The 19,986-nt window shown below is 37.4% G+C and overlaps 2 protein-coding genes across 3 annotated transcripts; one reads left to right on the forward strand and one right to left on the reverse strand.

The window, feature by feature from the left end:
* The first annotated feature begins 204 nt into the window (after positions 1-204).
* Positions 205-5,408, forward strand: LOC147863647 (glycine--tRNA ligase, mitochondrial 1-like). Its single transcript, XM_087319368.1, has 8 exons — positions 205-699; positions 1,648-2,030; positions 2,684-2,801; positions 2,883-3,077; positions 3,538-3,762; positions 4,169-4,228; positions 4,304-4,384; positions 4,544-5,408. The coding sequence occupies exons 1-8, from the start codon at positions 268-270 to the stop codon at positions 5,171-5,173; spliced, it is 2,124 nt and encodes a 707-aa protein (XP_087175494.1). The 5' UTR covers positions 205-267; the 3' UTR covers positions 5,174-5,408.
* A 1,736-nt stretch (positions 5,409-7,144) lies between these two features.
* Positions 7,145-19,980, reverse strand: LOC147863648 (serine/threonine-protein phosphatase BSL3-like). 2 transcript variants are annotated; one of them, XM_087319367.1, is made up of 21 exons: positions 19,643-19,980; positions 17,827-17,887; positions 17,340-17,418; positions 17,177-17,256; positions 17,004-17,098; positions 16,819-16,918; positions 16,654-16,723; positions 15,282-15,383; positions 15,065-15,146; positions 14,800-14,979; positions 9,963-10,125; positions 9,667-9,883; positions 9,439-9,582; positions 9,112-9,350; positions 8,918-9,002; positions 8,736-8,834; positions 8,461-8,660; positions 8,309-8,384; positions 8,052-8,187; positions 7,769-7,908; positions 7,145-7,678 (listed from the first exon to the last, which is right to left on the reverse strand). In XM_087319367.1, exons 1-21 carry the CDS (start codon positions 19,830-19,832, stop codon positions 7,595-7,597), a joined length of 2,622 nt encoding a protein of 873 aa, XP_087175493.1. In that variant the 5' UTR covers positions 19,833-19,980; the 3' UTR covers positions 7,145-7,594. The 2 variants fall into 2 exon arrangements, with proteins under 2 accessions (XP_087175493.1, XP_087175492.1); XM_087319366.1 differs by having other exon boundaries at positions 9,721-9,883; positions 19,643-19,977.
* Positions 19,981-19,986: the final 6 nt, after the last annotated feature.

Raw genomic sequence — 19,986 nt, forward strand, 5'->3', positions numbered from 1 at the left:
GGGGGTGGAGGCTTCAAACAAAATACATAAATAAAATAAAGGAGACCAAAATTCAGAAAAAGAGAATTTAGTGGAGATAATGTATGTAATGCAAATGAAGATCATATATTTTTTTTCTGTGCGTGAACGCGCGCATTCATACGGAAACCCTAAAAAGAGCTCAATCCCCCCCACCACAGGCCACAAGGAAACGGGAGATATCAGACGAGCAGCAGAAGCAGAAGCAGAAGCAGTAAGAAGAAGAAGAAGAAGAAAGAGGACACAGTAATGGCAGGAGCATCGGCAGCCGAGATAGAGAGGATGAGGCTGGCGTTGGTCGAGAAACAGGAGGCCATCGATCACCAAGCCTCCTTGGTCCGATCCCTCAAAGCCTCTCACTCCGCAGTAGCTGCATCAATCCAATCGGAAGCTTCTTCTGAATCTTCGTTTACGAGCCACGGCGAGGTTGAAGCTGCCGTTTCTCTCCTCCAACAACTCAAGCTGGACCTTCAGTCTGCTTCCAAGGAATTCGCCTCTGCCGTGTCCGGAAATGGTCCCGTTTTGAGCTCCGAAACGTTCCGCAAGAACGTGAACAAAACCCTGGAGAGCAGGCTCTTCATCATCCCTTCTTTCCAGATCTATGGGGGCGTCTCAGGACTCTACGACTATGGACCTCCTGGCTGTGCTGTGAAAGCAAACGTTTTGGCCTTCTGGAGACAGGTATGTATTATCTATGTCTACTTGTGGAAGAATAGTCACTTATTTTGCAATCATGCTTGGTGAACTTGATCGAATTTTGTTTTTGTGCGTCATTCCACAGTATGATAATCCATGTGCAACTAACCTTTCTGTATGTGGAAGAGAACTATCACGAAGCCAAATACGTGCTGACTCTATAATATCTCTTTGTAAATGTTCTTTCCAATATTTTGCACTATTCTCTCGTATCATAATCCATGTGGAAGTTTGTGTTAGATAGAACCTCTGTAACGACAATTAAATTCTCAACTGTCCATCCTTCTTAATGCAGTAAAAGTTCAGGCAAATGGTAATTGAAATCTAGATATGAAAATTGCATCTTTTTGCTTTGGAGGATGAGATAGGAGAGCTTCTTTTACTATTATCAGGATTCAAGCAATCCATATTCCTATATAATCTTTGCCGTTGCAATCAAGGTTTTGATTTCATACTGTTTTGGTGTGCTCTAATGAAGACCAAAATCCAATTTATGTAGAATCACACTAATCACCATCAATTTTTCAGTTTATCATATTCTGGATCAAAGGTTCAGGGAGAATCTCTTACATCTTTCAAGATTTGTTCTGCATTGTTTTTGTATGTGATAATTCAGATGAAAGACTGCTGTATGTGTCTCAATCGAGATTCTACCTAAATCATGCTTTTATACATGAATCCATATGAAATTTTAACTTTAGATACAATCACTGTAAATGCAATGAATTTTTTTAGGAATTTGCTTGTTATTTCTTATATAATAAGGCAAATTAACTATATTTAGGAACATCTTTAGTGATAGTCAGAATTGCACGTGTTCATTGTTCTCTCATATTATAAACGGGATGAATGTTTGTTTTGGGCGGGTTATTTGTTATAATGGCTCTGGACCAGTCAAGGATGATATTCACGCTTATGCCTAATGTTTTGCAGCATTTTGTTTTGGAGGAAGGAATGCTGGAAGTAGACTGTCCTTGTGTAACACCTCATGCAGTCTTGAAAGCTTCAGGCCATGTTGACAGGTTTACTGATCTTATGGTAAAGGATGAAAATTCTGGCCAGTGCTACAGAGCTGACCATTTGCTGAAAGATTATTGCAAGGAAAACCTGGAGAAAGATCTGTTGATGTCAGGAGATAAAAGGAAAGAGTTGAAACATGTGCTCGCTGTACTTGATGAGCTTAGTGCAGAAGAGCTTGGCGCAAAACTCAAACAGTATGGGATTGTTGCCCCTGACACAAAGAATGCACTCTCGGATCCATTTCCATTCAACCTGATGTTTGCTACCTCAATTGGCCCTACTGGTCTTCTTCAAGGGTATGATTTTGTTTTCTATTAAGCGTGCTAGTGAGAATTTTCTATTGCTTCTTAAATGGAATTAGCCATTGATTCTTGCTAGTGAGACCTTTGAATTCTTTGAAATGGTTCCGTGAAAAGAAGCCATTGGCTCATGTTCATCCGGGGGCTTGTATTTCGCATTCTTCATTTTATTTCTGCAAAACCAACACTCACATAGTTGTGCTATTACCTATATATGAGTTTTAGGCTACTGCTATTAGCTTACATTTGTATGCTTTATATAAAAGCATTTCAGAATTTATTGCATTATTATTTTTGTTTTCGTGAAGATCTTTAGAACCTGTGCTTGCTTTGGCACAAGCATAGATACTCAAGATTCCCACCTGAAACTTGCTGACATTAGCTTTACCCAACTTGGTTTGAGGTCCTTTCCTATGCTTGCAGATTTTAAATCTCTTCATTTTGATCCTTCCTTTCCTCCTTTCTGGCCATTTTTCATCCTTCCTTTTCCCCTTTTTGAGTGGTTAGAATTTTGTTTGTTTATGTTCTACACTTTTATTTGGATAGAGATTTATACAAAAAGCATGGTAAGTATGTAGATAACTAATTGAAACGAGCATATGAGTTTTATCCATTATCTTTATTCATGAATGTCACTTCGTTCTTATCAGATATTTGAGGCCAGAAACAGCTCAGGGTATTTTTGTTAATTTTAAGGATTTATACTACTATAATGGTAGTAAACTTCCATTTGCTGCAGCTCAAATTGGGCAAGCATTTAGAAATGAGGTATTCCTAGTCCATAGGTATTGCTTGAATTCATGCTTGTAGTAGTAATAATTAGAACTTATAATCTACCTGTATTGACAGATTGCTCCAAGACAAGGTCTGTTAAGAGTCAGAGAATTTACGCTAGCTGAAATTGAGCATTTTGTTGACCCAGATGACAAGGCACATCCAAAATTTAAAGATGTGGCTAATTTAGAATTGTTGCTGTTTCCACGTGAGCAACAAATGCAAGTCAAGGAACCGATATTGACTCGGCTTGGGGATGCAGTTGCCAAAGTAACATTAAACAACTTAATTTATTACCTATTTTTTAAATGAATAACTATCTTAGTTAATGAATAGATGGTAAATCAATTCTAGTATATCAGAACTTAGAATATAGCTGTACTTTTTCAAATTTCATTTTAAGTATAAATATGTAAATCAATAATTAATTATATATCTAAGCCCAATTTCTACCTAATTTTATGTCCTTTAAGTTCTTCTATGGTAATTAAGGTTAGATCATATGGGTACCAGCAAGCTTCCATACTTTTTTGCTGTTTTAAATTGTGGCATGGGTTTAATAATTGTGCTGTTTTCTCATCAATTTAGTCAGTAAAATACACTTCTTTCCACTTTTGAGAACTCCATGTTGGAGTGCTGCTGCAAAAGCATCATAGACGAATTTTATGAGCCTTGAATTTATTCCCATGCACTACGTGAATACTGAAGACCAGCACCTTCTGTTTTACAGGGGATTATCAACAATGAAACACTGGGTTATTTTATTGGCAGAACATATTTATTCCTTTCCATCCTTGGTATAGACAAAGAAAGGCTACGGTTCAGGCAGCATTTGTTGAATGAGATGGCTCATTATGCAGCAGATTGCTGGGATGCTGAAATTGAATGCTCCTATGGGTGGATTGAATGTGTGGGTCTGGCAGATAGGTCTGCATATGATTTAAAAGCTCATACTGTAAGTTCTCTCTGTAGTTTTATATGCTTTGGAGGATCATATATTTGATAAAATATAATTATGGCAATTAAGACTAATGAATTACTTGATCAGTACAGAATAATTGTGGATATCACTTCTTAGATGTGAATGATGAGGGTGTCCTATATAAGCTGAAGAGGTCATGTGTGCACTTAGTGCGAAAATATCCTACCTATTAATTGTGTTGCTTCTAATGTTCCTCCATGTTCTGGAAATCTCTTGCAACTCATCTGACTATATTAAAGTTTTAGGCTTAGGGATTTTGTCAAACGGTCTAGTTTGCTACATTGTAATGTTGTCATTTCGTTTTGTATAATTAATGCCTTAAATGATTCTGCCACATCAGTGAAAGACTTCTTATATAACTTGTGGATTCTTCATTCAGGAAAAAAGTAAGGTCGAACTTGTGGCACGAGAGAAATTTGCCGTTCCTAGAGAAGTTGAGGTTGGTTCTATTTGTACAAGCAGACTTATCCTCAATTTGTGTCTAATGTGTTTTGCCTATGTTGAATACTTGTAGGAACTCTCAATTCTACCTATCAAGAAAGAGACTGGGAGATTCTTTAAAGGGGATGCTCGTAAAGTTGAGGAAGCACTGGAGGTAATTACTGTTTGTCTCATTTTGAAATATCTTTTTTATTTATCTGTCTTAATTATTCTATGTTCATATTATCCGTTTCAGTTTTCCTGCTTTCATATCTATCTTTTTTATTCTCTCTATCTTCAATATATTGACTGATGCAATATTGGGTATGTGAAGGCCATGACAGAAATAGAAGCTTTGGAAATGAAAACAAAGCTTGATGCAGATGGTCAAGTTTTGTTTAAAGTTTGCACCCTTGATAAGGAGGTGCAAATCACTAAAAATATGGTCTCTATTTCAAAAGATGTTAAAAAATTGACTGGAAGAACATTCACCCCTTCAGTCATTGAGCCATCATTTGGGATTGGTAGAATAATATATTGCTTATATGAGCATAGTTTCTACACTAGGCCAAGTAAGAGTGGTGAAGAGCAATGCAACGTCTTCAAATTCTCACCAGTAGTTGCTCCCATAAAATGCACAGTTTTCCCATTGGTTCAAAAGAAAGAGTATGAAACAACTGCCACTAGTCTCTCAAGACAACTTACAAGAGTGGGGCTTTCTTGCAAAATCGATACTACAGGTACATCTATTGGGAAGAGGTATGCTAGAACTGATGAAATAGGTGTGCCGTTTGCTGTTACTGTTGATTCTGAAGAGACGGTCACTGTGAGAGAGAGAGATTCGAAAGAACAGGTTAGAGTCCCAGTAGACCTCGTTCCTTCAGTGTTGAAGGATCTTTGTGATCGCCTTTTGACTTGGGAGGAAGTAAAATCAGCATATGAAGTGGTACAAAATGCCATGTAATAAGTTCTTCCAAACCTGCTGCATATGAGGATTATTTTCCATATGATGCCTCAATTTTTTTTATAGATGTGCTGTTTCTCAGCATTTGACTGGTACTTTTCTATTTTTATCTTCTTGAGAACTCTTTACATTTTTGTTACCTCCATTAATCATGAAGTGAGAACTTGTATATGAAGAAGAACCTTGTGATCAAAGTATAATCAATATGTATTTAAATATTTTGAGAGGTTTCTTATTTCTTGTTGATTATGAGAAAAAAAATTGCCCATTTGTTCTCATGATTTTTTCTTATTGATGATACAATTTACTCATCTCAGGAGTTAAAACGAATATGCTATAATCCATGCAAATCACCAAAAATGAGCATGCCCTTGGCTTACCAAAAATAATAATGCCTTGGTCAAATAAAAGCATGGATCTGCCAAATTTTTAAAATTGAAGATGATGCCTTGGCTTAGATAGAGGTGCATTTTAGAAGCCACAATATTCATTTATGGCACTGAAAACATCCCAATTGGCTGCAATAATCTTCAACAGAAATTCTTTGCCTTTGACAGTTGGCATACATGTTGATCATACAGTTCATCCAAGAAACATTGCAATTTCACAAACCTCAACAACCAGGGATGACTATTTGAGCTTTTCATGAGCCCCCAAATTCCACAACTTTTTCATATAAATTTTTATAAACATAACTGTTCGAATTTTGTTTGTGCTACATGATTATCTTCCAAGATAGGTTTCTCAAAACAGTACTTTGTGTCATGGTAACTGTGCCATGCACACTGGAAATTTGTAAAGCTACAGTTAGCAGAAGAGTTCCTTCTGATTCCTTCCTATTACCTCAAATTTCCAGCATTCAATTCTTTCCAATATTCTGATCTGTAATTTGACAGGATGCCAAGACCCATTCATAGGAATGCTCACAATAAATATTGGATAATGCTATGACAGCAAGAGCAGCCATTTCAACATGAGAAACACCTGGTATGCATTAAATAGCATGGCATTCTTTGATAGAGCTCAATGAAGGGGTTTTTGCCTCAACGGACATTTATAAACCCTAAATCTCCTAATTCATTTACATCAATCAATCTTAGTGAGGTTTAATCATTCTTGGCATATGGAATTTCCAATGGTCAGCAAGTATGATGCTTCCAAATTGATTCTACATGTATCTTGTGTATATCTCATAGACAAGCCAAACCAATTGTTAATTTCCAAAGGCCCAATCAATACTCAGGAGTATTTAGCTGTGAAACAGGAATAGCCTAAAGCATGAAAAGGGTTCTAAATGATATGTTAGTTTCGAATCTTGATAAGTCAGATTGCTAACTTGGCTCATCTGTAAATAGCTATTACACAGTTCCACTTTGGTAAACAATTTCAAAAGCATGAAGTCTAATACCATCTTGGTGAGATTTAAAACACTCCAAAAATAAGAACGGAAGGCACCACAAATTTATCCATCCAAACAATACACATTAGACTCATTATAAATTGGTATAAAGCAGATATCTAAATATATTAAACTACAGTGGAGGACATTTAGCAAGGCATAATGTGCCTGAGAAACCTTGTGACAAATACAATGAGTGCCCATTAATGCGAAAAACTTTACTGAAGCCAAAGAAACCTTGTGACAAGAATATGTAGTCGTGGAATAACTATACCAAGAAAAAATCATGAAAGGCCCCGACTGATGAAATGATGACTCAGTCAAAATAAACCATTGTGTATGAACGAAACCGAAATGTATCACGACACACTTGTTATTCATAGAAAAAGAATATATATTTTGTTTGTCTTTGGGGGTCATAGAAAAAGAATAATCTAGCCCTTCAATGTCTTTGGGGGTCACAGCAGAAAAAAAGTGTTACAACAGTTACACAAAACTGTTCCCTCAAAACTGTTACTACAGCCCATGCACCATAAACGAAAGTATATGCAAATACATAGGATCCCTAACCAGAGACAAAAGTTCTGTACATTCACAAGATAATATTTTTTGTCATGCCAAGCAACACAATCACCTATGCAGCTCTCGGTTTCACTATGTGAATATAATTTTCTACATATACAGCAATGATACAGTCAAATTAATTACTACAACCTCGCCTTTTGATGGCTAACCAGGCTAAAGCATAGTCCCTCTTCCATAACATCTATCAATGCTTTGCTAGCACATCTACATCAATATACTATTACAATGTGTACTCTTCAATGTGATGCATGATGTACATGCCATTTAACCGAGGAGGTTTTGCATTTATGATAAAGCCCTTGGATTCACTGGCCCTCATTAGTGGATAGGAGTTCAGAATACAATGCCTGATCTGATCCATCTCTTTTGGCAGACAACCAATGCATCCAACTCTACCAGAGTAAAGAACTCAGAAATCACATCCTTACATTCATTGGCTAAATCCATGCTAAAGATCCACGATCATTTAAGGATTGAGGTCGACCCCGTGTCGGAGTTGGTGGCCTCTGGGTATTCAGCTCCTACACAATAAGATGATCCCTATATTAAGAATACTGTGATATATATGACTTGGCTTCTTTACAATGCTTAAGAAATGCTTGAATTTTTACCTGCATCCATGTATCATCCAGACTGCGATCTGGTGATGTTTCACGTGACGTGATTGCAGGAGGTAAAGGATGGATGAGCTTGGGAACCACAATCAGATCTCTACCTAGAACTAGAATTGCTCCTGCATTATTTGCCGTTCCTGTATAAAAAAAGAAGTCATGAATACACCTCCATACATAGACATGAGTTGGTTATACACACATAAATAGAGAATTCGGCATTTGTATATGCAGATGCATATAAAATAAATTAGATAAGGCAATTTAAATTAACAAAACATACCACAGTAATTTGTAGCAGAGAACAATGTGATTAAATGACCTTGTGCAAACCGCTCAAAGCCATCCATTACACATTCATGTGCTCTGATTATCAGCTGAAGGTCATTGTTTTTGCAGAACTCCAAGACCCGATCAGGCTTTCATCACATAAATTATTACAAAATAAACAGAGATGCAACAACAAAAAAGATCAGACTCAAAATAGAAAGCCTCAAGTAGAGATATGCATGGATACAGCCATCAGGTAAAAATAAATACCCCAAATGTGACCAAGCCTGGACCTCGTGCATTTGGACGCAAGCCCTCAACACTGTCATTCTCCGTAGGATCAGACCTAAAAGAGTGGAATAAATTAAAACACAAAGCCAATGCCAGCATGAACATAGCAACTAAAATAAACTCCACCATACCAAAGCAAATCCATGAGTACAACAGATCCCGCCTCCATAGTTATAGGACGTTGCAAATTCTCTATTTGTCCAACATGATTTATAGAGCGCCCAATTCCACCATGCATGCAGATTATTTTGTTTTCAATGAGAGCTGCCAAGGGTAACCAGTCAAACAACTGATTGATTCGTCGCCAAACATAAAGACCCTCCCTCTCGCCCTGTTTAAAAAGACATTAATACAAGGAATTTGTTTGAAGTAAAACAACACAACAATATCGCACATTAAGACTTACCAAGCGTTCAATACACTCTATCCTGAACCCAAACAAAGCATTTATATCTGCGGCCTCATGATTCCCTCTTATAAGATGAACGTTGTGAGGATACTCAACCTTCAAATACAATAAGTTACCTGAGAATTGATGTAGAAAAAAAATGATACCCTCCTATTTGTTCTTTAAATGTAGTACAATACCTTTAGAGCTAAAAGCAGTGTGATTGTTTCAAGGCTATGTTGCCCTCGGTCTACATAATCACCTAAAAACAGATAGTCAATGTACCTGGAAGAAACAGATGCACCAAGGTCATACTAAATAGAATATAAAAATGTGAGGAATATCATTCTGCACATCAGAATCTGAAATTATGGCTATTCATTACACAACTTACGCTATATCTCCAGCAGTTGATGGAGCTCCATACTCATCAAATAAGCGCATGAGATCACCAAACTGTCCATGAAGGTCACCAAATATCTTAACTGGTGCTCTCAATTGAAGAACACTGGATTCTTGAGAAAAAATCCTTTCTGCACTTTCACATAACTCGATGACTTCATTATAATCCAAGATGAATTGTCTCTGAACTGGCGGTCTCCAACCACGAGGTTTCAGCAAGTGCGCAATGACCTGAATTTCAACACATTAGAAAAAATGTTTTGCACATGCCAACAGGTACCCTCTAGTAAGTAGACCCACTGCTAGGGAAAACTCTTACCTTCTTAGGTACACTATGCACTCTATCTAACAGCTTTCTTGCATTGTCTGGAGTTCCATAGCTTACACGGCGCTCATTATCAAATTGATCTATTGATAGCTGCCTTAAACCAGCCAATCCCCCAGTTTCTGAACTAACCATCATCTGCAACCATACCAATAATAAAATGAGCCTTCATTGAGTTGACAAAATCCAATCCTAATCCCAAACACCTAGAACTCAGCTCACCGATCTATGATGAATGTGAATATCCATAGGCATATCCATGGAAGTAGTATTAACCTTGCTGAGATCTGATGATGTTACTTGACTAGCTTCACTAGCCAACTGATCATTCTGGTCCAGCTTTCCATTGCTCTGTCGAGCTCTTTGCAAGGCTGCGCTAATGGCTTCTGCTTCCGCTGCTGAAGCCTCCACTAAGGATTCAACTCCTTTGCTTGGTCTCCTGTAAAATTTTGATTCTTTAATTCTTCATTTTTTAACATAGAGTTTTTCTTTCCATCTGTTTGCATTACAGATCTCACCTCTGATGACCCGATGATAAAGTACTATCTGTATGCATGTCTTCATCCCCATTCATAGTAGCGGATGGTACCCGTCCATTTGATCCCGGGCTAATAGGAACAGGATTAATTGTTTCACCAGCATCTACATCTTCTGCCACTAATAAATCGTCTAGCAGGACACCTGAAGAATGTCAAAACCAGATTTTGAATTTCAAACTTTCATATCATGAAAACCTTATCCTGAACATAAAAATCCTGACAGAGCAACTCGCACTTCCTTAACATCAGTGCATGCACTCAGATAGAAAAGTGTAACCCTATGCAGAAGTTTAGTGTGCAAACTGTCTATATATCTAAGTTTTGTGATAAATCTATCTGTCAATTATTTACAACACCATCCATAAGTTTGAGACTGTACGGTGGGCTAGTTAATGAGACACGTTCATAATTCACAATGGTTTCAAACTTACTTATTTTGAGTGGAATTGATGTTTTAGTGATTCAACGCATTAACATAGCAAGAAACTATACAGATTATAACAGCTGCATGAATTAGAGTAATTATTCAGAATTTGGCAGTTGAAATCTGAAGCATGCTCCAAATTCTTTGTTGAGTTTCATCTTGATATTTCCACTATTTAATCAGATCAATGTGAATTTGCTGTATGAGATAACCAACTCCAAGAAGCATCTCCCATAGCACATTGTTCGCAGATGCATGCATCATACTCTGCCATCTAATCTGAAATAAGAATAGACCATACAAGTATTCAGACACCTAGAATAGAGATATACTTCAAGGCAGGAACCAGAGGATGTTTGAGGATTCCATCCCCCACCCCTACTACATGTTCTGCGAATAGGCATACATATGCATCTCACTTGTACCACATCAGCAAGCCAAAGATGTGGCTATTTGCTTGCTGTTGTCAAATTGTGAGGGTCTTTGAGCCAAGTTCAGCAAAAGAAAACACTCTTTGGATGTAATTGTACTAAGTTGTGTGGGACGTCACTAGATAATGAGATAGGGTATGAACTGAGATACATAGACTGAGAGCTAAAGACCAGAAAAATATACTTTATCTTGAACCACACCTTCACAATCCAAGCCATCATGGAAGGAAAAACAAGATGAAAGAAACTTTATGTAGTAATAACATGTTCTAGATTGGGCTACGATACTTTTCTATGAATGCTCAACCGAGGTCAACATTTTGGCAATGCTTCTTTGTGGACTTCAGCAAACTTTTGATCGACGACGTAACACAGTTCATGTTGTGCAACAAGGTCAGATTTACAGCACCATAGGAGCACAACAAGTTCTCCATTTTGTTCTTCTTTTAAAGAAAACAGGATTTGTATAAATATCCTTCAGAATTCCCATGTGGCCTAATTCTGGGGGAAGCACAAACCATAGTATAAACAGCCATAGCAAGGAAGCTCAGCTATATCCTCGAGACATAACATGCAAAGTAAACTAATGTCATGGTGTATACCTCCAAGGCTGTCCTTTTCTACTTATAAACACATTCTTTGGCCTTTACACTAATAATTTGGAGAAGCATAGAATGAAATGGGAGACAGTTTCTCCACCCTACTATATGGAGATGATGCCACCCTCATATCAGACTCACCAAGGAGACTCCGGTGCCACCTTGATGCATTACAACAGTTTTGGCATGACAAGAATCTCAAAATAATTGTCTTCACTACTTCAGTTTGGATCACCTGATTTATTTACAATTGAGCTAACTGGATGATTCTGTGAAAATTAAATGGACAATGCATTTCCATATTGAAATTCACAACCAATAATCACAGATCCCTCGGCAGTAGATATTGGGTCATACAAGGGGAGATTAAACTGTGGGCTATACTAACGTCCTTTAAGGAACCAAAATGGCTTATACGACCTAACAAGAGATTACACCTTAAAATATTTTCTCGTCTTTGAGAACAAACCAAAATAAATATAGCTAAACATTGGGTATTAAAGAATCTACATATCTAAGACCTTAAGATTCTCAACTAAAATAGAGTAAAACTTCTGCCCGAAAAAACCTCCAACTCGGACCACTAAAGATCTCCGAAGCAAGGGAAGTGTGTTCAGAGCAGGTTGACATGCTTTTTTGTTAATGACAAGGGTGACAAGGTTGTACCCAGATAGCCATGGACTACGTGCACAGCACATTGCTATTGCCTGATCTAAGGAGAACAATATAGGTATGCAGCGCACTCCAGAAATAATTTAACTAGATTCACTCATTATTGGGATCCCCTTACATCACTCACTAGAAAATTTTAATACATTAAATTTTTGGAATAAATCATGATGCCCACATGAGTGGTTTTGGATACTCTATCATGATTACATTTGTGAATTATACATTGTAACATTCTCATAATCTTGTTCAAACCAATGTAGCTTTTTAATTGCTTTTTAGATTAGTTGTTCCAAATTCAGCTCATAAGCGTTGGATGAGATGATGTCATGATTATAGCTCGTCTCCCTCTTGCTCTCTCTCTCTCTCTGGCCATTTTGGTCTTTTGGAGACGTTAATTCGATTAATATCACTCCTCTTCCTTGAAGGGAGAAATGGATTGTGATATATTAATGTCCATAGGTGCCAACATTATCCCCAACCATGTAGATGGGGATGGGGATCTTAAAATGGTGTAACAAAAAGAAAGAAGTGAATGTTGAGATGAAAATTCAAGCTTGTTTCCTAATTTCATTATTTTGATCTTCTATGAATTTAGTTCTAGAATCATCAGTGATGATTCTGTCATTATTAGGAGTACTTGAAAGCAGGTACAGACTTGTAAGAATTCCTAGAAATCATGTGAAATGTCCTGATATGTGAGCCTTTCAAAAATAACCTGATTTTATGTTTCTGATACACTGAGGCAAACATAGATCGCATTCTCCTTTGCTGCTAAATATATCAGCCAACCCCCAGTTTCTATTATCACAATATATGAGTGTACGCATCAATGTGATTGCATGTCTCATTCTCTTAGGATGGGCATCCAGATATAAGCTTGGGCAGCCAAACACCCTCAATTGCTTTTCCAATATTTAGTAACACCCTCAATTGCTTTTCCAATATTTAGTAACACCCTCAATTGCTTTTCCAATATTTAGTATAATGCAGCTGCAATAATACTCAAACTTAGATCTATGATGAGCAGCTCTCCATTAAATGTGGAGGGCATCCAACGTGGCTGAGGGAAAAGTAGACTCAGCCTTCTGTCCTTTAACTTTCCTCCACATGCACATCCAGAAATCCTTCAACATGTGATCTTGTAAATGATTTACAAATTCCTTTGACCCAGCAGGGAAAAGATGTTTGCTTTATGTTTTCCTGGGTCAGAATTCAATTTTCCCATGCAATCAATGGTCTATTGGTCTTTTCCAGTTTCTAGAATCTACCCAACCCCCAAATGATGTAATAGATGTTTTTCTTACATAAGCTTGTTAAAATACAGCCCCTGAACTCCAGTTCTATAAAGCAGAGTTCCCTAAGGCTACTTGGATGAATCCCTTCTAGTTGATCAATAGATTGACCAAATAAAATAGATGATAGAGGGCATCCTTTTTTCACTCCCATGGTGTTCATGGAACTCTCTAGAAAGGCCTCAATTTAGAGAGAAAATTATATTAGTGCCTTTTAACAGACAAATGAGAGATTACATCTTAAAGTGTTGCCTCATTTTCACGAACAAACAAAAAAAAATATAAATAAACTACTACGCTACTAGGCAGCCTCTAGCTAAGCACTTAACATTTTGGACTTAGATGAGCAGAAATTTTTGCCATTCAAAGACCTCCAACATGGGCTGATCCAAGAATGAGAGGTCTCCGAATTGAGAGAACAACCTTCAGTGTCAGGTGATAATGGCCTTAATTTGCCCAATCTATTATAACCCATTTTAAATGATATGATCAAGATCCTGTTGGTGTTGTCCTTTGTTCTTTGTTGATAAGTTTTTGTGGGTGTATTAGTGTATTTCAATCCCCTATATGTCCTTTGATTTCCAGCTAGAACAATCCCAAGCATTGTTGTACATATTCCATTACCTTGCAAAGTGCATTGAAGCCTCGTTTGTGTAGGCAGTGATATCTCCCTCTTGTTTAATTAAACTAGTACAGTGGCAATCATAATGCTCGTAAGATTTCCAATCCCCAGGACATAATTGGCAAATCCATTATTCAATAGGTCCATGCGCATGTTTGCCTGCCTCAATCTCTAACTGATATCCACCACCACAATACAAAACACATGAGATGGATGCATATCCATATAACAGGATTTGGCGATACCATCATGTGACATGTAAAATGTGGGCCTAGTAGTTGGCTATCTTCCATCGATGAGGCTTTGCAAAGGTGATATATGTTCTTTTGTCATCCAGTTTCATGATATCATGTTGGATCACACCATTATTGCATTTCAGCACATCAACAATGGCTATTTTCATTACAGCATACCAAATGTGGGAGAGAGAGAGAGAGAGAATAGAATAAGCCCATTGAAAGACCTTCTTGGCTATTTACATCTTTGCAATCTTCAAGATGTCTTCCACCCAAGCGGTGGTATGCAATCACGTCAGGCACATTCCATTGCTTATGAAGCGTTCTCTGGTTTCTTGTTTACTAGATGGTCCATGAACAACAGTCCAGATTTCATATGACTCGCTATTTGTGTATTTATTTGCATTATATAGTATAGTTGAAAGATAATAAAGAACTTGCAATGTCGAACCTGGCACTTCCAGCTCAAATGAAAGACAAACACACACAGGAATGGAGAGGTATTCAGAGACACTGTTCAAGTTTTCAACATCCACTCACCAGCTCTTAGCCCACCATATATGTATATTGAATTTCCAACAGATGCAGTAGTATGCCTACAGCGTCTAGTCAATTCCGCTGATGCCTCTCCCCCAGGAGAATCGGCACTATATCTTCCTGTGCGGGGACTTGTTACCACTCCTGTTCGATCCAACCAAGCACCAGCAGCCGTGTCCAGTACTGCATTAATCCAACACAGCATCCTCATCAGTCTCAAGTTATAACCTAAAGATAACAATAAATCCTACAGTCAGGAGTGGCTAACCTGCCACACTGGAGCCATCCTCCACCATCCTGCCACCCCCCAAAGCCCCGCCAGAAACATGAAGTCGAGCATTCACAAATGTCTAAAAAAAATATTCAAGGATACTGAGACTAGATGAAGTAATAAAAATAATAAGGTTATCCAGCAAAACTGCATATTATCTCTTAAAACAGATCCAATCAAACTAGATGGAGTGTACAAAAGAGAACACACTTACAGACGCATGTTGATATCGTGGAGAGGGGGAAATACCAGGTGCAACAGCCCACTCCCATCTGCCATCTCGATGTTTAGCAAGACCATATGCAGTAGCCAAGGGCTGCAAATTTGATAAAGCCATGTCTCAATAACCCTTGACATGGTAACTAAAATAATGAGGGTTGTGAATGCAGTATTGAATATATATAGCATGAAACCCTCATAAATCATTCACAAAGAAGAAAAGAGAAGTATCAGATGGCAACAATACTGCACAGATTTCTGTTTGCAACGATTTGCATTATCATTTGGAGGTGCGATAAAAGCACGTTCGTTGATAAAATTTTGGGACTACCATTTTACCTTCGAAGCTCATATTGCATTATCTTAGAGTTAGGTCCAAATACAATAAAATTTGTTTGTTTCTATACCATATGAATGATGGTGACAATCAATGATGTTGTACTAAAAGACATCTCTAGATTTTTATTTTCTTTAACACCATTGTCTTGTAATCATTTAACTTCCCAATTAATTTCCAAATATGACATTTGCTCTCATTTTATACGGTACGATACTTTATTTGCACAACAATAGAATATGTGTTTCTGGAGAAAAAATTCTATCACCAAAAAGAACATACTAGAAACTAATGGAGGAAGAGGATGCATCTCACATGTGATATATACACACCTTGAGACATCATGTTTTCACAGTATCTAAAATCTTGAGGATAATTGATACTAATTACTCTAGCCTATAAAAAATGTTTCATTCAATCTTTCTGAAAGGAAGAGATGAACAAGTTCATTTTGGTACCACCTGTGTCTAATGCTGGACATGGTTGAGATGTAGAGAACACAAAGGAGAGGCAAATATGCATGTAGAGTTCATTTTAGGGGCAAAAATATATTGTTTTATTAGAACGTGAAATTAGGGTTCTATAGCCAGTCCAGATTGTCCAAGTGACCGAAAAATGTTTTAGAAGCTGTTAAGAGAGTTATCGTGTTAATGGGCCTATTAGAAATGTACAAATTGAGAGTTTTTGAACCTTTATACCCAATAATCTCAACTTTCAGGATTTTCTTACAAAATTTCTCATTACAGAAACCATGAAAGTTTTAAATGTCAACCAAAAGAGACCATCTAGAAACCTGCAATTATAAAAATTCTTATGTGGGATAATCATTTCAGAAATAAATGACTCATGAACTAAGTAAATGATTAAACTTCACTGAATAATTGACAAAATTAGTGCCCACAAAATACAATCAATCGTTTGTTTCATGAAACCCTTAGTTTCTAGAAATTCTCTAGCTTTCTACCATGAAACCTAATACATACCATCACACTACACTTTGATCAACGATTCAATCAATCTAAGCACTTACCACATTAGAAGCATCCCTTCCACCACAAAGTAGAAGGAGACCGTCACCTCGTGCACTTGCTGTTGCATACCTGTGATGAGATTTTCCAACAGAACCACATACCAGTAAAATATTGATAACTGAAATAGCATTTTCTAAGTAAAAAATATAAAAAGACTATCATACATGCAAGGAGGAGGGCATTCACCCTCTGGTTCCAACTTCTTCCATTCATATGGTTTGGCTGTTGTATCTAAGGACCAGACATCAGCTAGTGTAGATTTTCCTGCAGAATGGATATATTCTTAGAACCAAAACGAGAGTTCCACAGCATGCAATATGGTGTTAGCTAAATAGATTGTAAAACCAACCATCATTTCCACCAACAGCTAGCAGAAACCGTTGTCCAACTAGTGCCATTACATGACCATATCGAGGACCAGGTCCTTGCCCTTGAACTACCACCCTAATCCAATGATTATGGTTGAGTATAAGAACTTCAATTTACTCTTTTTATACTGCTTTTAGCAAGTCCAAAGCATACCTGTGCCACCTAGGTCTGGGTTGTGTGAGATCTAATACGTGAAGGTCCTCAGTAGATAGTCCAGAAGGGCCAATGCCACCCTGAAAATGTTTTAATTGTTTATATACCTTCACGAATAAATACAATACATCATTTTAAGAGCATAGAAAAGAAACAAACGTGCCTGAATAACCACCATTGTACCCACTGCAGTAGCAGCATGAGCAGCACGTGGAGAAGGGGGATCACCAATAGGATGCAGCCTGTCAAATGTACAACGAAACCCACAAAATGGCATTAATGCAGAATTCATGGACTAGAAGTCATTTATGTGCTATTCTGATTCAGAGACAGTATTCTAACCAGCTCCAAGTAAATAAATAATTGCATGTACAATAATAGGGATATATAACACGCATGTGTGTCTGTAAAATACTGAATTTTCAAAGGTAGGTGTGCATGTAGAAGTGACTGAGCAAATGAAAGAGAGATAAGAGAAGTATGTTAAAAACAAAAGCATAACCATATCCTAGAATTATGTTTTTTGCAACTGATCAGGAATCTATACTGCACAAGTCTTCTCAAAGAGGATTCATTCAAAGTGTGCAAAAATTTTGCATAACTTGCATATAAAACAAAATAGATACCAAGTAATCAATTTCTAGTTCTACCTTGTCCATTTGTTTGATGGAACATCATAGCAATGTACATCAGCTGTAGCTCCAGCCAATCCTGACGAAATGAAACATTCCATGACTTCTCCAGATCAACATAAAAAATCCAAGGGGTATGCAAAGGAATGTTTGAAATCTTATTTATCCATAATGTCTCCAGAAAACAGCAATATAAAAATCTTTTCTTCGAAATGCATTTTCAAAGAGTTATGTAAAGAAAGATTTACTTTCATTTATACATAACTCTTCCTAAATGCAACATGAAAATGCCAAAGAGCTATGCAAATAAAAATTTAAGTCTACTTATGCATAATCTCTATAGAATGCAGCACAACAATGCCAAAGAGCTACATAATTAAAGATGTCAGATTTTACTTGTGCCAGCAAGAAAATACCAAACCCTGTATGTAACTAAGTGCCATTGAGCCAAATACTTACTCTTACTTATCCCTGAATTGCCACTAAAAGGCATTGGTCAGGTAAATAAAAACTAAATCTTATTTATCCCTAACCTCACTAGAATGCAACATTACAATGCCCAAACACATTGCAACGAAAGTTCTTACATAACCTGAACCTCTCTAGAATGCACCATGAAAATGGCAAAGACCTACGTATCTAAAAGAATTTTAAATCTTGCTTGTCCATAACTTCTCAAGAATGCAACACAAAAATGGCAAAGTTGTTACCTATGTAACTAACGATTTAAGACATTAGTTATGCGTAGTAACTGCAGAAAGCAACACATAAATGTCAAACACCTTACTTATGTATAATAACTATGGAAAGCAACACAGAAATGCCAAAGAGCTACGCATATAAAGATTTGAACTCTTCTTTAGGCATGAAAACGCCAAAGATATATGAAACCAAAGGTCTAACATTTAGTTATCCACAAAACCATCAAAGAGCTACATAATTAAATACTTGAACCCATGCTTATCCATAAAAATGTCAAATAGCATATTACTAAAGACTCAAAATCTTACTCATCCATAAAAAAGCTAAAGAGTAATTGTTACGGGCATGACCATATAATATCCTATGGTGAGAATTTACCGTAGTATTCTATACACGTGGATAAGTGTGAGGGTTAAACGAGAGTGTAAAGAAGGGGAGAAATACTTTTAATCCTCAGGATTGAGACAACCCATTAGGCCAAGTGTGAACTTGCCTGGGGGTCTTGGGTATCGCTATAAATAAGAGGCCCTCGCTACCCTCATTTGATTATCTTGTTGACTACGTCGAGACTCTGTCTTGTGGTGGGTCAACTCTTGTAGCGAGCGCGCCAGCACCAGGTACGACTCGATGCCACGGCGGTAGTATGGAACGCTGATCGAGGCTCGAGTTCGTCTCAATCCCTTCGCTCAGGGGTGGTTGGGTGGATCGGCACCTTCTTTCTCTCTCTCCTTTCTATCTAGATCTATATTCTATTCTTATCTAATGCTTACATTAGTCTATGTCTCTAACAATAACGCAACCAATGAGCTATATTACTAAAGATACAAACTCTTACCCATCCATAAAATGTTAAAGAGCTATGCAACCAACATTCAGATTTTTCTTGTCAATAAAAAATGGTCCTATCTATCTAGAGATAAATAGTCTTGCTTATCCATAATAAACATCAAATCCCTACCTAGCTAAATATTTAAAATATTCCATACAGATAAATGGAATGCCAGGGTTCTATATGACCAAAGGGACAAAATTTATTGCTTCAATACAAAAATATTCGTTTTTCTTCCGACTAAATATTCTTGCTTATCCATAAAATAGCCAAATTTCTATGACTAGCTATTCGAAAACTTACTTATTCCTGAACTTCCCCCGGGCGTTTGTGGTCCAGCCTGAGCACCTGCATTTCCTTCAAGAGCAGTTGCACCACCGAAGAGGATGAGCCGAGGTCCAACATAAGAAGTGGAACCAGGTTCACCAGGGCCAGAGATCGCTGTTAATGTATGGCCACATCTAGGACCAGGTCCATCATCTTTCTTTTCCATGACAGCATTAAGGACGTGATATGAAGGAGCGGGTTTTGGCACAGTAGGAAGAATTTGTTGTTGCTCTTGTTGTTTTTGTTGCTGCTGATGAGAATGAGATGTGAGGCTTGATCCATCGACGGTAGATGGGGCTTGCTGGAGTGAAGATGGTGAC

This window comes from Azolla caroliniana, unplaced genomic scaffold (assembly GCF_043228905.1).
Source record: "Azolla caroliniana isolate FFs.n. ecotype wild unplaced genomic scaffold, voAzoCaro1.0.p SCAF_5, whole genome shotgun sequence".
Taxonomy (NCBI): domain Eukaryota; kingdom Viridiplantae; phylum Streptophyta; class Polypodiopsida; order Salviniales; family Salviniaceae; genus Azolla; species Azolla caroliniana.

Coding starts and splice junctions, on each gene's coding strand:
- LOC147863647 (XM_087319368.1), top strand. CDS start 268: ATGGCAGGAGCATCGGCAGCCGAGATAGAGAGGATGAGGCTGGCGTTG. Junction 3,763..4,168: donor ATGATTTAAAAGCTCATACT/GTAAGTTCTCTC, acceptor TTCTTCATTCAG/GAAAAAAGTAAGGTCGAACT. Junction 4,385..4,543: donor AAGTTGAGGAAGCACTGGAG/GTAATTACTGTT, acceptor GGGTATGTGAAG/GCCATGACAGAAATAGAAGC.
- LOC147863648 (XM_087319367.1), bottom strand. CDS start 19,832: ATGGAAAAGAAAGATGATGGACCTGGTCCTAGATGTGGCCATACATTA. Junction 17,257..17,339: donor GTACAATGGTGGTTATTCAG/GCACGTTTGTTT, acceptor AAACATTTTCAG/GGTGGCATTGGCCCTTCTGG. Junction 15,147..15,281: donor CACGATATCAACATGCGTCT/GTAAGTGTGTTC, acceptor TATTTTTTTTAG/ACATTTGTGAATGCTCGACT.